General features: G+C 35.4%; 1 protein-coding gene across 1 annotated transcript; it reads right to left on the reverse strand.

Moving 5' to 3' along the window:
• Positions 1-5520: 5520 nt before the first annotated feature.
• On the reverse strand, positions 5521-8251 carry LOC120146010 (XIAP-associated factor 1-like). The gene is made up of 6 exons (XM_039159678.1): positions 8157-8251; positions 7993-8054; positions 6857-6992; positions 6597-6734; positions 6383-6504; positions 5521-5726 (listed from the first exon to the last, which is right to left on the reverse strand). The coding sequence occupies exons 2-6, from the start codon at positions 8034-8036 to the stop codon at positions 5558-5560; spliced, it is 609 nt and encodes a 202-aa protein (XP_039015609.1). The 5' UTR covers positions 8037-8054; positions 8157-8251; the 3' UTR covers positions 5521-5557.
• Positions 8252-14657: the final 6406 nt, after the last annotated feature.

The following is a 14657-nucleotide window of genomic DNA, read 5'->3' on the forward strand; positions in this document are numbered from 1 at the left end:
TTATTTTGTAAAAGTAAATGTTTTGAAAAGTTATTGTCACACCTCATATTTGTCTCCGGGTCGGGTACGAGTTGGGGGTGTTACATATTGTGACATATATTGATTACCATGATTTTTATAAAATTGTGAGATGATGATTTTTTACATGATATGCCTTTTATGTAATAAAGTGTTTATATATGTGATATGAGTCAAAAGAAAACTATTCTTTACCGAGTATTCATATTTGACACTTTATGCTTATACATGTGCTAAGGAATGATTTTTCAGGTTCAATTTCATTAAAGGAAAAATGTTTGAATTATCAAATTTATATATTTTTATATGATGGTAGTAGCACTCTCGCTATTTATGATATTTTCATAATTTAAAATGTCTTACCTTAGTTTATACGCCTAACTAAGTGGAACTTAGCGTGTAATTGTTTCACGCGTAGGTAGAAGGAGACAGATCAGATTAAGGAGTGTGGTTGGACATCACTTTTGAAGATCGTATAAGCTCTCCAATATCAATATGTTATTTTCTAATGATTTGACTTTTCTAGTTAGCATGTATATTGTATGAGTATTATGCTACTATGATATGATAGTATACCGTAAACTATTAAATATACAGACTAAAAATGGACACTACTAAGTATAATAAAGGGTAGATGCATGAATAGTAGTCTACTAAGTTATGTTTTAAATGTTATCGCTATGGATTTTATAGTATGCAAATTTTAGACAGTTTTAAACGTTATATGAAACAGTATCAAATGACTACATTACTGCCTAAAAATCAGGTTTGAGATGAATGATAAAATATTTCTTTTTAATTTTTACTTGATTAAATATTTTAGTGATTAAAGTAAATTTGATGTTTTTGAAAGAAACATTCAAAAACATAATTTTATGGGTTTTTTTAGTAGGAAATGCTATAAAAGGTCAGTGTGACATCTTTAACTCGTATTTGAGTACGTATACGTATTAAGAGTGTTACATTTTTTATAAAGAATAATGTGACACTGTATTTATAGATATATATGTGTTATGAGTGTTACACTATATATCAAAGACTTGATTGATGTGTGGTTAACTCAATGTGCACAACATCATTTGTGGGCATACTCTTCGAGTTTCGATCACTAATGAAGAAATTCATCGAGCCATGTTCGGCATGGGGGCGACTAAAACCCCAGAGGTTGACGAAATAAACGTTGGGTCTTACCAACAAAATTGGCAGATTGTGGGTGGTTTTGTTTGTGCATTCGTGAATCAAGTGTTTGATTCTAGAGTGATCCCGAAGAATATTAACCAAATGCTTTTTGTGCTTCTCCCTAAAGTGCCAATGCCTGATTCGATGAATTAGTTTCGACCCATAGGCTTAATGCAATGTCATCTATAAAACCATATCCAAAGTGTTTGTTAATCGGCTGAAACCTTTCTTGTCGAATTGGGTTTCGGCCAATCAATCTAGTTTTATGGCCGGTCTTTCTATCACGGATAACATTATAATACGTAGGAGATTATTCATTTTATGACATGTTGGAGTGAGACTTTATTCAAAATACTTTCGATGCTGTTGGTGTCCCGGATTCGATGAAGAGTTTAATTATGTAATGTATTACAACGATGTCCTCTCGTATTATGTGAAATGGAGATACGAAAGAGGCATTTACTCCTTCCAGAGGTATTTGGCAAGGCAAACCTTTATCGTCGTACATCTTTGTTTTATGCATGGAATGCCTCTCTCGAATTATAAGGGCAGCTACGGTAGCGAGTGATTGGAAACCTTTTAAAACTTATTCGCGTAGTCCAAAAATCTCTCATTTATTATTTGTCGATGACATGATTTTATTTGCGGAAGTCTCTATGAATCAACTCCACACTATTAAGTCGGTTTTGGATGAATTTTGTCAATCTTCACGGCATAAAATCAGTGTGGCTAAGACGACTATGTTTTTTTGAAAAATGTTCCGCGTGACGTGAGGACTCAGATCAGCACGGGGTTTGGTTTTATGGAAGTTTCTAATCTTGGTAAATATCTTGGGGTCCCGGTTCTCCACCGACGGGTTACTGCGGCTTCTTATCAATACTTAGTCCAGATGGTGGAACGTAAGCTTAGTGGTTGGAAAGTGAAATGTCTCTCCTTTGTGGGAAGAATAGTTCCTGCTAAATCAGTCCTTTCAGCGATTCTCACATATACATTACAAACATCAGTGTTGCCTAAGAAAACTTGTATGGCTATTGAGCGTTTGATTCGTCGTTTTGTCTAGGGCTTGTTGACGGATCGTGGGGGTGTGCATTTGGTTAAATGGGTGGAAGTTTGCAAGCCAGTTTTGGCTAGAGGGTTGGGATTCCGTAATATTAGTGTGGTAAATGATGTCTTATGAAAATTGTGTTTCGTTTACTTGTGAATACCGATACACTTTGGGTTCGTTTTCTCCGTGCTAAATATAAATGTGACGATGGAGTGCCTCAATACTGCGCAATTCTAATTGTTCTCGGTTATGGAGAGGGCTAAGCATCATTTGGTGTGATGTTCCGTCGAACCTAATATGGTCTATTGATTCAGGAATAGAGATTGACTTTTGGCATGTTGTGTAGCTTGATGGCGTCGACCCTTTAGTCAATTTTGTTAAGCCGGAACTTATCGACGGTTGGCCTTATCTCAATAGCGGCTATGGTTAACAATACGGGGGATTGGAAATGGAACCATTTTGAACATCTCTCACCTCAAGACATTTTGCTGAGAATCGCTATTGTCAAGGAACCAGATTCGAGACTTTCAAGGGATTTGATTGGGTGTCGAGGAACCTGGAACAGATCGTTTACGCTTAAGTCTGCTTATATGTTGCGGTTCGGGTCTATGGATCAAAACTCAACCCGATGTGGGCATCTGTGCATAGGTTTCGAGGTTTGCCTCGTCTCAAAGCTTTCCTTTGGTTGTTGTGTCACCAAAAACTGATGACGGATGCAGAACGATGCCAGCGCCATTTTAGTACAGTTCGTAGTTGTCCAGTGTGTGGTGCTTCGAAGATGTTGAGCACTCAGGCTGTCCACCGGTAATGAATGTTTGTTCTGCTATGGTGCTATCGTCGCAGATGAGATTGTTTTTGAGTTTAGATTTGCATGCGTGGATTAACGTAAATTTGTCTGGATCAAACATGTTTGGGCGATGCATGGAGCAATGTGACCTAGTTTTTGCTTATATACTTGGGAATTTATGGCTTGATAGAAATACTTTTATTTTCAATAATGGGACGGTTGGGCGAGGTTCTGTAGTAGATCGCAACAAGAATTTGATTGTGTTATCGTCCCACGTGGCGGAGGAACATAGCGTCGTGTAGTTGAGGGAAGCTAACACAAGTCCGGGTGTTATGCGTTGGAATCCTCCAAGACAGTAGTGGATTAAATTAAACTCAGATGGGTCTTGTTGTGCATCGAACCGATACGCCAAATGTGGAGGGGTCGCTAGAAATGAGGTTGGTGAATGGTGCTTTGGGTTTTCTAAATTTCTTGGTATTTGTTCGGTTCTGGATGCCGAGTTTTGAGGGGGCTAATTATGCTTTATTCTACGCTTGGGAGACCGGTTGCCGAAATGTGAAACTTGAATTGGATAGCTTGAAAGCGATTACCGTGTTAAAGGATAACATCAAGGGGAATCACTTTCTTAAATGGCACTTGGATGAGTTTAGGTGTCGTGATTAGAGCGTTGTTATTCAACATATTCGACGGGAGGGTAATAACGTGGCTGATACAATGGTTAAAAGTGCCAGAGAGGAGAGTCTGGAAGTTACATATTGTGTAGCTTCTCCAAATTGGATACTACCGTCGTTCATTTTTTGTCGTTGATGTATTTTGTTTGTCCTGATGTTAGTACGGATATTCTTTTCCTCTGTTTAGGTTAATTTTTTTTTTAACGAATCCTCTATTAATATTTCATGTGTATGATCATATTTTAATGGAATCGTACCTTACAAAAAGAAAAGAAGACGAATGAAAAACATGGCCGAGGGGAATTGGATCATCGAAAACACTGACTGATTTCTCCAATGAAATATGAGTTTTTAGTTTTTACTTCTCAACTTTTACCAACTCAAAAACAAAACTAGATCAATTACCTATAGGGAATTTTGTAATCACTAAGTTAAAAGGTGGGTTTTCTAATCATATATAAATGTAATAATTAACAAAAATATCTCTTCGAATAACATACTGTTGCCGTTTAACGAGAAGAAAAAAAACAACCTAAAGGGCTGTTTGTTTACTTCAGAATGATTAAACGCTGAATGATTCAGAGGCTCTGTATGAATTAACTCTGAATGTGACATGTTGTTTGATAATGACTCTGAATCATTCAGAATGTACTTCTGTGTTGAATCATTCATCATTGTTTTGTTGAATCAGTCAACACTGAATCATTCAGAAGTGCGAAACAAACGCGCTGAATGTTGAACGGTTCAACATTCAACGCTAAATAATTCCATTAAGAGACAAACAAACAGCCCCTAAGACTATCTAATCAGCTGCCGCTTAACGAGAAGAAAAGGGGAACAGGAAAAGAGGGGAATCCCTACAAGGTTAATATATTGCATATACATGGGACTAATTTAATAATTTATATACGAGTTCACCTTAAATCCAGTCATATCATACCCAAAATTATATTTTATATAATTCATTTTGTTGTGCCCAAATCCTAAATTTTTTTATTTTAAAAAATACCTTTATAAAATCAAATCAGATCAAAACTCATTAGATTCAGATATTTTAACTCAACACAAATTCATCTCACTTCATCCCTAAATGAATTACTATTTAATTATTACTTTTATATAATTTAATTATAAAATACATTAACATTATGATAAATTAGAAATATTTTCAAATATTTTGCTAATGGTTTAATTCACAAGTTAACCCTCTAAATATATACATTTTCTTAATTTACATCTCATTTTGAGCCTCAAAATTATTCCCGTTTACCCATTGGGGACACACCTAACAAGTGACTAGAACAAAACCAAACTCAGATACTACATGACACTGAGTTAATAAGTCCGAATTGTTCCAGGATATAAAATAAGAAGACATACATTCGGGGTAAAAAATGAGACAAAATTTACAGAGAAAATAGATATACTTGGAAGACGAATTTGTGAATTAAGCCTTACTAATCCGTGAAACAAATCCATGGGATGAACTTGAATTAAAAACGGAAAAAAATCATAAACTGACCCGACCCGACCCATAAGTGTAATCATTAAACCGGTGCATGTATCATGCAAATTTATATTTAAGACAGAACTTTCAGCACATTCAGGCAGAAGTGGAACAGCTGATTGGTGCATATTATCTTCAGGATCATGCCAATTACGTCACAAGGTTCAAATATCACCAATACGACATTCATATTAGATTTGAAAAGAAAAAAAAAGCAAAGGGTTTTCCGAATATTTTCGATACATAAGCATAATTAGTATTATTGTGCTATAACTTCGAATAAAATGCAGTACATTATCACAATCTGAAATGGAATGTGTAGCTCTCTAAACTGATTTACATCAAAGAAACTAATGTACCTGATTGTTATCTGTCTTCTTCTGGAAAAAATGTGATCCTAATAGAACAGCAATGCCAGTTATTGCAATTGTGAATAGAATTCGTCTCCTAGAATAATCTTGTCGCTCCGGTCGCTGCCTTCTTGGACCACCTTCTTCCCGTTCAGTTGCCCTCACATCCCTAAACAGTGCCAAATACATTGATTAAAACTAATAACAATAGCTGCAGTTCTCTTGAGTAAGGGCAGAAAACAAAGAGCCGAATTCTGATGTGGCTTTCAGATAAATTACACACAAGCAAAGCATACTCATTACAATCAATCTAGCAGCACAACATACATCAATTCAGGCTTTAACTGGTAGTCTTTGCTGAAATAGAGGTACGCTCCATATACAGTAAGGTGACACAAAGATTAGATAAACTGTGCCATCTTTCCAGAGTTACAGGGGGTCCTTGTGACTGATGGTATGTAGTGGAAATCATACAATACTCACTTCACTTTTGAAATAATTGATTGCATATCAGGGGTAGATTCTGGACTGAAATAAATACTTTTTAACATAAATCCACATTTGGAACTAGAAGCTCTCAATTCCAGAAAGAAATTCAAATTGGTACAAAATGCTAAGCTAGAGCATGCAAGGTACCAAATCTTGGTTGCTAGATACTAAGAAGACAAAAGTACAACTTCAAATCATAGGGCATCGATAACAAGCTTAGATGAGAGAAAGATGTGTGGAAAAAAACACAAACTGATTAAATATCTAACCTAACAATCCAATCAGAATTTTTTTTTTGATAGGAATCCAATCAGAATTATATTATAGTATATATACCTGGAAGATCCCACATTGTTTTCTGCAATACCATTACACCTACTTTCATGGTTATATCTTTCTCTCAGTCTAATGTATCTGTTACAAAGATGACACAGCTCTGTCCGGTTCCCACATACTTCCTGAAATCACAAGGCAACAAGCAACATTGTAATAAGTTCTCAGCTACAAGTACCAGAATCCTTCCATTCGAAAACAGATTCAGAATAAGTACCTGATGCTCAGCAAGATCAATGGCGGGCAATGGAAATTCACAAAACTCACATGTAACAATCCTCTGGGGGCAATTTTCCCCTTTATGAACAGCTAGAATTTCACGTTCCATTGTCTCACTGCACAGAGAACAGGCCACCTGCTTGCACAGATACACGGTCAATAGCATCACAAATGTTAAGACATGCATCATGATATATTTTTAGATATGCACTTGTACATAGAGAATTGAATCCTTTCAAAAGAAAAGAAAAGACCTACCGGAGCATGGGTGTTGAAGAAATGTTCCTCAGTATGCTTTTTTGGAATCATATCACCACATATTTTACATTTTTCTAGATTACGGGAGCAATGAGCATAATGCAAATCGATGTTAGAAGAAGGTATGGCTCTGTCACTGAACAATTAAGAAGGAAAAGTACTTGTTAAATACTCTTCTGTATGGGAATTTTAAAATATAGTAAAACCTAAATAAATGAATGTTAGACAAATTAGTGACTAATTAATATATCTGGTTATTCCAACTCAGTTAGATCACTAAAATTATTTATTTCTATATAGCAGAAAGATAAGGCAATAGGTGAACCTTGGTAACTTTGACACAACTCATATTTCACCTTCCTAAGGAAACATAAGAGCATCCTACAGCATCCGTATGAAATAACTTCATGATAAAAAAGAAAATGTGGAAGCGTAGAGCTTCTTTTCAACAATATGCAAATGCTAAGCACACTTTTCCCATCAAATGGAATACAAAGGTTGTTATTTATTAGAACAATGAAGGCATAGCCTGGAACCGGGTTGTTGATGCTGAATGTGAACCTCAAACTTCCTAGATATTACCTACTACGGATAGCTACATGAACCAACTGAGCTAAGCTCAGGATTCAAAGTGGATTATAAAGTATTGTAAACGCAGACTAGCACAGCACCAAAAAAGAATCAACAAGTATGTAGAAAGGTTCAAAATACCCTATACTCACAGCCAATATTTCATAGTTCAATGACTTTTCAACTAGGGACAAAGACAAATGTTGCGATCACATGAACCAAATACAACAGAAAAATCATCAAACAAACAGAATTTTAGGTCCTAATCAAAGCCAAAACCAGAGGGTAATTCAACTAAATACACTCCCTTCTCGACTTAAATTGACCAACTTAAATTACCAATACTTTCTTTTTGCATTGACCAATCTACTACTACAAAGACTCTAAACAAACCAAGAAACAAGAATTCCTCCAATTCGCCAAGTTAAGTTCAAACAAACGAAAATCTCATCTGATAAAAGCATAAATAAACAAAACCTGGATCGGAAATACATGAAAAATAGCACAGAAATCCAACGAATCAAAATTAATTCTAAAAAAGTATCATAAAAGATACTAATAAGTACCAGTGATTGCATATGCGGGTGGTTTCTTCCGAAGCAATTGCCATAGCGATCCGTTACAAAATCTTTGACCAACAAAAAAAGGAAATTAAAAAAAAGAAATCAACGAAAAAGGGAAAATCAGATAAGGGGAACTAAAATTAGTGATGAACAATCAGTAAATCAACCTGCAGAAAGACTTTGATTTTCGTTGAAACTCCCCTCTTCTTTGTTTATTTTTTTTATATAAATTGAAAAGGAAATTAGAGCGAAGAGTTGTTTTGATTAAATTGAACCAACCAACTGCTCTGGAGTTTTGACATTGGGAGTTGGGACCGCCGATGGAGTCCACCATCCGGCTTTTTCCCCACGTGCCTTCCAATTTCCAAAGGATGTGAGTTGCACGACTATTCGCAATTTGGGCCCTTGCTATTCTAACTTTTCGGGCCTTCAGCACAAAAGGATGCTCTTCGGAGAAAAATGATTAATTGTATATCATTTTTAGTTAATGAAAATTACATCATTCCTCACTAAAATATATTCTCTCTCCTATTTTTCTCACACTAACTTTTAAATTTTCTATTTTGTTCACTTACTTTACAAATTGAATCATTTTCCTCACTCCTCATTAACTCTCTAACGTTTTGATGATGTTTTATTTATTAGTATTTTTAATATAAAATAATTGAGAAAACAACAAAAAATATAAGGTGGTCGGATGCCACCGTCGGCTGCCGTAGACGGTGGTCGTTTGGTCTCAAATTTCATTGGTCTCTTCTCCTTGACTTCATGATTTCGAATTACCTCTATTTTTTTGGAACTTGCTTCGAAGTCCATGGATGTGAGATTGAAAGTGAGGAAGCCGAAACGTTTCAGTCAAGATTTATGAGTTTTAGGACATTTTTCGGTGAAACAACCACCAGATTCAGACTCAGGGGTCGAGATGAACAGGTCCATGAAATTTGGGATCGAACAACCACCATCAACGATTGTGGACGGTGCTCGGAATGAAAAATGACGTGGTGGTCAACGGAGAGAAAATGAAGAAGAAAACAAAAAGGGTAAATTAGATCATTCCTCACTAAATTTTACTCTCTCTCCTATTTTACTCACTGATATTTCAATATAAGATTCAAAACGACGTTGTTTTGGTGTATATTTGAGTTTTTCAAAACGATGTCGTTTTGATGATTGTGTCATGTCATAACATCGTTAAATAGTTAACAGTAGAGTGAACAAAATGATTCAATCTATAAAGTTCAGTGAGAAAAATAAAAAAAATTAAAAGTTGGGTGAGGAAAATAGGAGAGAATTATAGTTCATTGAAGGACGATGTAATTTACTCTTAGTTAAAATACTAAAAACTGAATTATTAGTTTTATTTGTTTTTTATATTATCCAAATATTATCTTTTATTCTTAATTATTTTATTTCAAATAAAAACTTATTTTATATTAAGATGTTATTTGATAAGAAGTTGAAATTTTTATTATAAAAAATAAAGTTATAAAATGTGTATGGTATATCACTTTAAATTAATAAAATTTAGGGTAAAGTATATAAATGATCTCCCGACTATATGATGTTCTATTAAACCCCTCGACTATTAAAAGTTACAAATTGTCCTCTACTATTGCTTCATTGAGTCCCTTAACTACTAAAAGTTATAAAATGGCCACCTAACTATTCATTATGTTCCAAACTCATCATTTTCCCTGAAAAATTAATGGTATTTTGAGTTAAAAGTTAATATGCTAACTGTGGTATGATAAAATCTAATCTCAAAATCTCAAACGACTATCATATCCTAATTATCATGTTAACGTTCAGCTTAGATAATTGTTAATTTTTTAACGGAAAATAACGAGTTTGGAACATAATCAATAATCGAGTGACCAATTTATAACTTGTAGTATTCAATGGACTTAACAATACATCATTCTATAGTCGAAGGATCATTTTATAACTTTTAATAGTCAAGGGACTTAATAAAGTAATACCATATAATCAAAAGACCATTTGTGTATTTTACCCTAAAATTTATCAGAAAAATATTCATTTTTATAAAAATTTGAGTACTTTCTTTCTAAATTATTAAAGATATTTAAAAATTAAGTCATTAACAATATTAATATTTAATTAAGTAATTTTATGGGTAAAGTACACAAATAGTCTTTCGATTATATGGTGTTGCTTTGTTGAGTATTCCAACTACTGAAAGTTACAAAAAGGTCATTGAGTATAAGGAGATGTTTTGTTGAGTCTCCCAACTATTAAAAGTTACAAAATTATCACCCGACTATTCATATGTTCCAAACTCATCATTTTCCCATAGTCTGAACTAAATGTTAACATACTGACTTGGATATGGTAAAATATAATCATAGAACTGTTTGAGTTGTATTTTGTGGATCGAGTCTCCTTTTACATTGTGTCATCAAGTCAATGCTTGAAACATTATATCGTCAAGTCAATTCTTGAAAGCAACGACTATGTCGGTAAACATCATTAAAATATGATTTTATCATATCACAATCAATAGGTTAACGTGCAACTCAAAAGATTGTCATTTTTAATGGAAAAATACGGGTTTAGAATATATGAATAGTTGACCATTTTGTAACTTTTAATACCTTAGAGATTCAACAAAACATCGTCCCATAGCTGGGGGACCATTTTATAACTTTTAATAGTCGGGAGGCTCAATAAAGTAACATTCTATAGTTAGGGAGCCATTTGTGTATTTTACCCTTTTATAAAATCATGGGAATCTATTATATATTTGCATTTTATATATATGTGTAATCACCGATATCCAATTTATTAATCGATTAATCTGGATCGAGTATTGTATAAACGAGGGCAATTTTTCCAATTCAATTTATTTGATTTGCAAACCGAATTCAAATATTGTATAAATATTTTTAACTTGTAATCAACTTATTTTGACCAAAAGCAAGGCATACCCAGTTAAGATTGAGGTAAGCCTCTAATCCCACCTTATTGGGCTATGAAAGCTTGGTCTCTTTCGACCTAACATTGGGCTACACTTATACTTTGGGATAATCTCTAAAGTCTAGATCGAACCACCTCTCGCAGACATTTTACGATGATTATATGGCAAAAGGGAGGGAATTTGAGTTGTGGATATTTACATATAACGAACTTGAATATATGAGGGATAGTACTATTTATTTTGAATTTAAATAATAATATTCGAATAATTTGTGGATAAAAACATATTTAAAGATTTATAATTTTGTATTTGAATTATTTAAAAATTATATATATTCATCCCATTGTGGTTCCTAGTGACAATCTATAATCTGCTAAACTAATCAATTGTGATAACTATCTATCTATTACGATATTATATTTTTTTTGGATATGTTATTCGTATGATTGATAAATCTTAGGTGATAAAGAGTTTTTTTTTGGGGCTTATCCATTTTTTTTATAATTTTAATATTTGTTTTATGGTCGATGTTTAGCATTTATGATTAATTCTTTTAATGATATCGACTTCAGAATTTAAAAAAGAATTGAAATAAGTACGTAGATTGCATTAGCAATTTCATATAAATAGCCTAGAATGATTATAAGGTATTATATGTAAAATCTTTGGTTAGTAGTTAATAAAATACATTTTACAAATAATTGCTAAATTTTATTGATGGAAAACTCTGAACGCTCTGAATGCTCGAACCAAGAACGAGATCTACTGATGCAGAGCAAGAAAATTAAATCTTTCGGTGATGTTCCTCACGCTCAAGTGGATTTGGATATGGAAGAGGCTACTCGGCTCAACCTCGACCATGGTGGTGAACTTGCGGTGGAGTTGACTGAAAATGATGTTGGGAAGGAAAAACTATCCTATAGAAATATGCTTCTGGGCAAAAACATAATATATGGTTTTCAGGATTCGGATGAGTTCGGGCCTATTAGTCAAAATGACGGCCTGATATCAGTTAGCACAAAGGAGTCTTGGCCGATGTTGCGCACTTCTGATAAGTTCCGAGCTAGCCTCAATATTAGATGGTCAAACTGTGTGATTTTAAAATTACGTGTAGGTTTATTGGTTTTCGTGCACTGAAAAAGAGAAGGCCCTTGGATTATATATGGAAACAACTTAACAGTGCATAAATGGTTTCCTGCGTTCCATCCTTCGACTACGACTGTTGATTCCACTGCGGTCTGGGTTTGTTTTCCCGGGTTACCGGTCCAATATTACAATGAACGCATGTTATTTTCCACGGGGACTCTTTGGGACGTGCGCTCAAAGTTGATATCAACAATAGTTATGCTTCCAAGGGAAGATTCACTCATGTCTGTGTGGAAATTGATTTTGAACGAGCGTTAGTGCCGAAAATTGAAGTGGATAGAAGATGGTAGTATGGTACCATTACAGTATGAAAGTTTACCCCTGATTTGTTTCAATTGTGACATGTTTGACCATAAGGATTGTTCTCCCTTTGTGGCCCATACGAGCGTGGAAGTTGTTTAAGGCGATGCCTTATCGGGGAAGGAAGATTGTAAAGACACCACTGGCGTAATTGGAGATACAGGGCCATCAGTGGAAGGTGCTAAGTCAACATCATCTGATTTTGGATAATGGATGATTTCCCAACGCTGCAAGCCTAGGAAAATCTCCAAGAATCTAGGAGAGAAAATTGGGAAAGACAAAAATGAAGAGAAAAAGGTGGGTTAAGATTCACCCCTTTGAATGTTATCCTAGATGAAATGGTCTCTAACATGGCAACTACCAACGATCAAGCTACTTATACTAATAAAGATGGGGGGAGAACTTCCAAAAATAGTCACGTGCAAAGCAATAGGAAACTTAATATTTCACCACAAAAGCCAAACTAAGGCTACTTCACGTAAAACACCTCTAAATGACGTTATCTTGCATGAAAAAGTAAATAACGTTAATAATATTGGTTTGTATTGCATGAGTTCTACGAGTAGAGGGACTGAGGTCTTGAATGTTGACTATGATGAAGTGATGGAGGAAGCTTCCCCTATCGAGGCTACTAACCCCATGGACTTCATGACCTGATTACCTATAACTAGATAGAGACATGGCGTAGTTTGAGTCATAGTTGATCGTTTGACCAAATCAACCCAGTTCCTCCTAATTCAGATGGATTATACCTTAGAGATGTTAGCTCAATTGTACATCTGTGAGATACTGAGGTTGCACGGGATACCAATTTCCATAATATTCGACAGAGATCCTTGATTCACTTCCCGATTCTGGAAAACCTTTAATGAATCCCTAGGCACTAAACTAAACTTTAGTACTGCTTTTCACCCTCGAACAAATGGCCAGTCAGAGCATGTCATTCAGATTTTAAAGGAGATACTTAGGTACACCATCATAGATCTCAAGGGTAGTTGGTAGAACCCCCTGTCATTAGAGAAGTGTGTGTAAAATAACGATTTTTAGATGAGCATTCAAATGGCTTCATATGAGGCCTTGTATTGATGCAAGTGTAACACCCTACTTTGTTGGACAGAGTTTAATGAGGGTAAATTGTGGGTCCTGAATTGATCAGAAAAACCCAAGGATGACGCTATTGACTTGTGGGAGACGATAGAGTTGGCACTGGAACCAAAGAGATCATCATGGGAGCAGTTCCTATTCGAGTTTTGCCAGAAATACATCAGAAAGGCCCACACCAATGATATGAGAGAGCAGTTCCTGCACTTAATTTAGGGGGATCATACGTTGATAGAGTATGAGAGAGAGTTTTTTAGGCTGAGTATTGTACGCTCTAGAGTTGGTTTCAAAAGAGGACCACTGCTACCAGGGGTTTTGAGAGGGCTTGCACTTTTACATCCTGTCACACCTTGCAATTGACCCTCCCAAGGTGTTTGTCGAGTTCTCTTGCCAAGCGAAGGAAGTCAAGAGGGTCCTGATTAGGAAGGTCAGACAATCCAATGAGACCATAAGACATATCAGGAGATCTATCGAGCCAATGAGGTTATCATATACTCTAACCAAGAGGGCTAGAGATAGTCAGGGTTTGTGGAGACCCCTGATAGTGCAGTCAATGAGAGTTGGGCAGAGTATGGATAGAGGGGGTAGATCTGAGCCTAGGAGGAGACCCTTGACGTTAGTCTCTAAGGTGAGTGCTAGTGACTTGATGAGAGTCTTCACTCATCCTATCTGTGCTCAGTGCGGGAGGAGGCTCACAATGACGTACCAGTAGAGATCGATGGGTTGTTTTATTTGTGACTCCTTAGATCACTTCATTAGAGACTATCCAGGGACTCAGAGAGTGACTTCTATAGCGACTTAGAGGTCAACGCCGTCTGTACAGAGAGGCCGAGTGCTAGTGAAAGGTAGTAGTATTGCATTTGGACAACATAGTATAATGATAACCAAATTAGTGGCTAGTGTAGAGATAAGGGTAGCCTCCATATAGTATGCAGTGATAGATCGAGATGAGTGTGATGCAAAAAACGTGATATCAAGTACATTCACAATATTTTCTATTCCAGTTACTACATTGATATATCCTGATTCCACCCACTCCTATATCTGCTCCGACCTAGCCCAAGAAATAGAAATCTTAGCTGAAACTTAGAGGTAGGAGTTCGAGTATTGAGCCCTCTAGGTCTAGATGTCATAGTAGAAAAGATTCACCGATGATGCCCAATAGAAATTCAAGGTTAGACATTCC

Source organism: Hibiscus syriacus, unplaced genomic scaffold, assembly GCF_006381635.1.
Source record: "Hibiscus syriacus cultivar Baekdansim isolate YM2019G1 unplaced genomic scaffold, ASM638163v2 tig00110895_pilon, whole genome shotgun sequence".
Taxonomy (NCBI): Eukaryota; Viridiplantae; Streptophyta; class Magnoliopsida; order Malvales; family Malvaceae; genus Hibiscus; species Hibiscus syriacus.

Bases quoted from the DNA above. Each gene is read 5' to 3' on its own strand.
- LOC120146010 (XM_039159678.1), bottom strand. From the start codon at position 8,036: ATGGCAATTGCTTCGGAAGAAACCACCCGCATATGCAATCACTG. The intron at 6,993-7,992 runs GTACTTATTAGT...TTAATTGTTCAG, and splicing joins ACCCGCATATGCAATCACTG to TGACAGAGCCATACCTTCTT. The intron at 6,505-6,596 runs GTACTTATTCTG...TTGTGATTTCAG, and splicing joins TTGATCTTGCTGAGCATCAG to GAAGTATGTGGGAACCGGAC.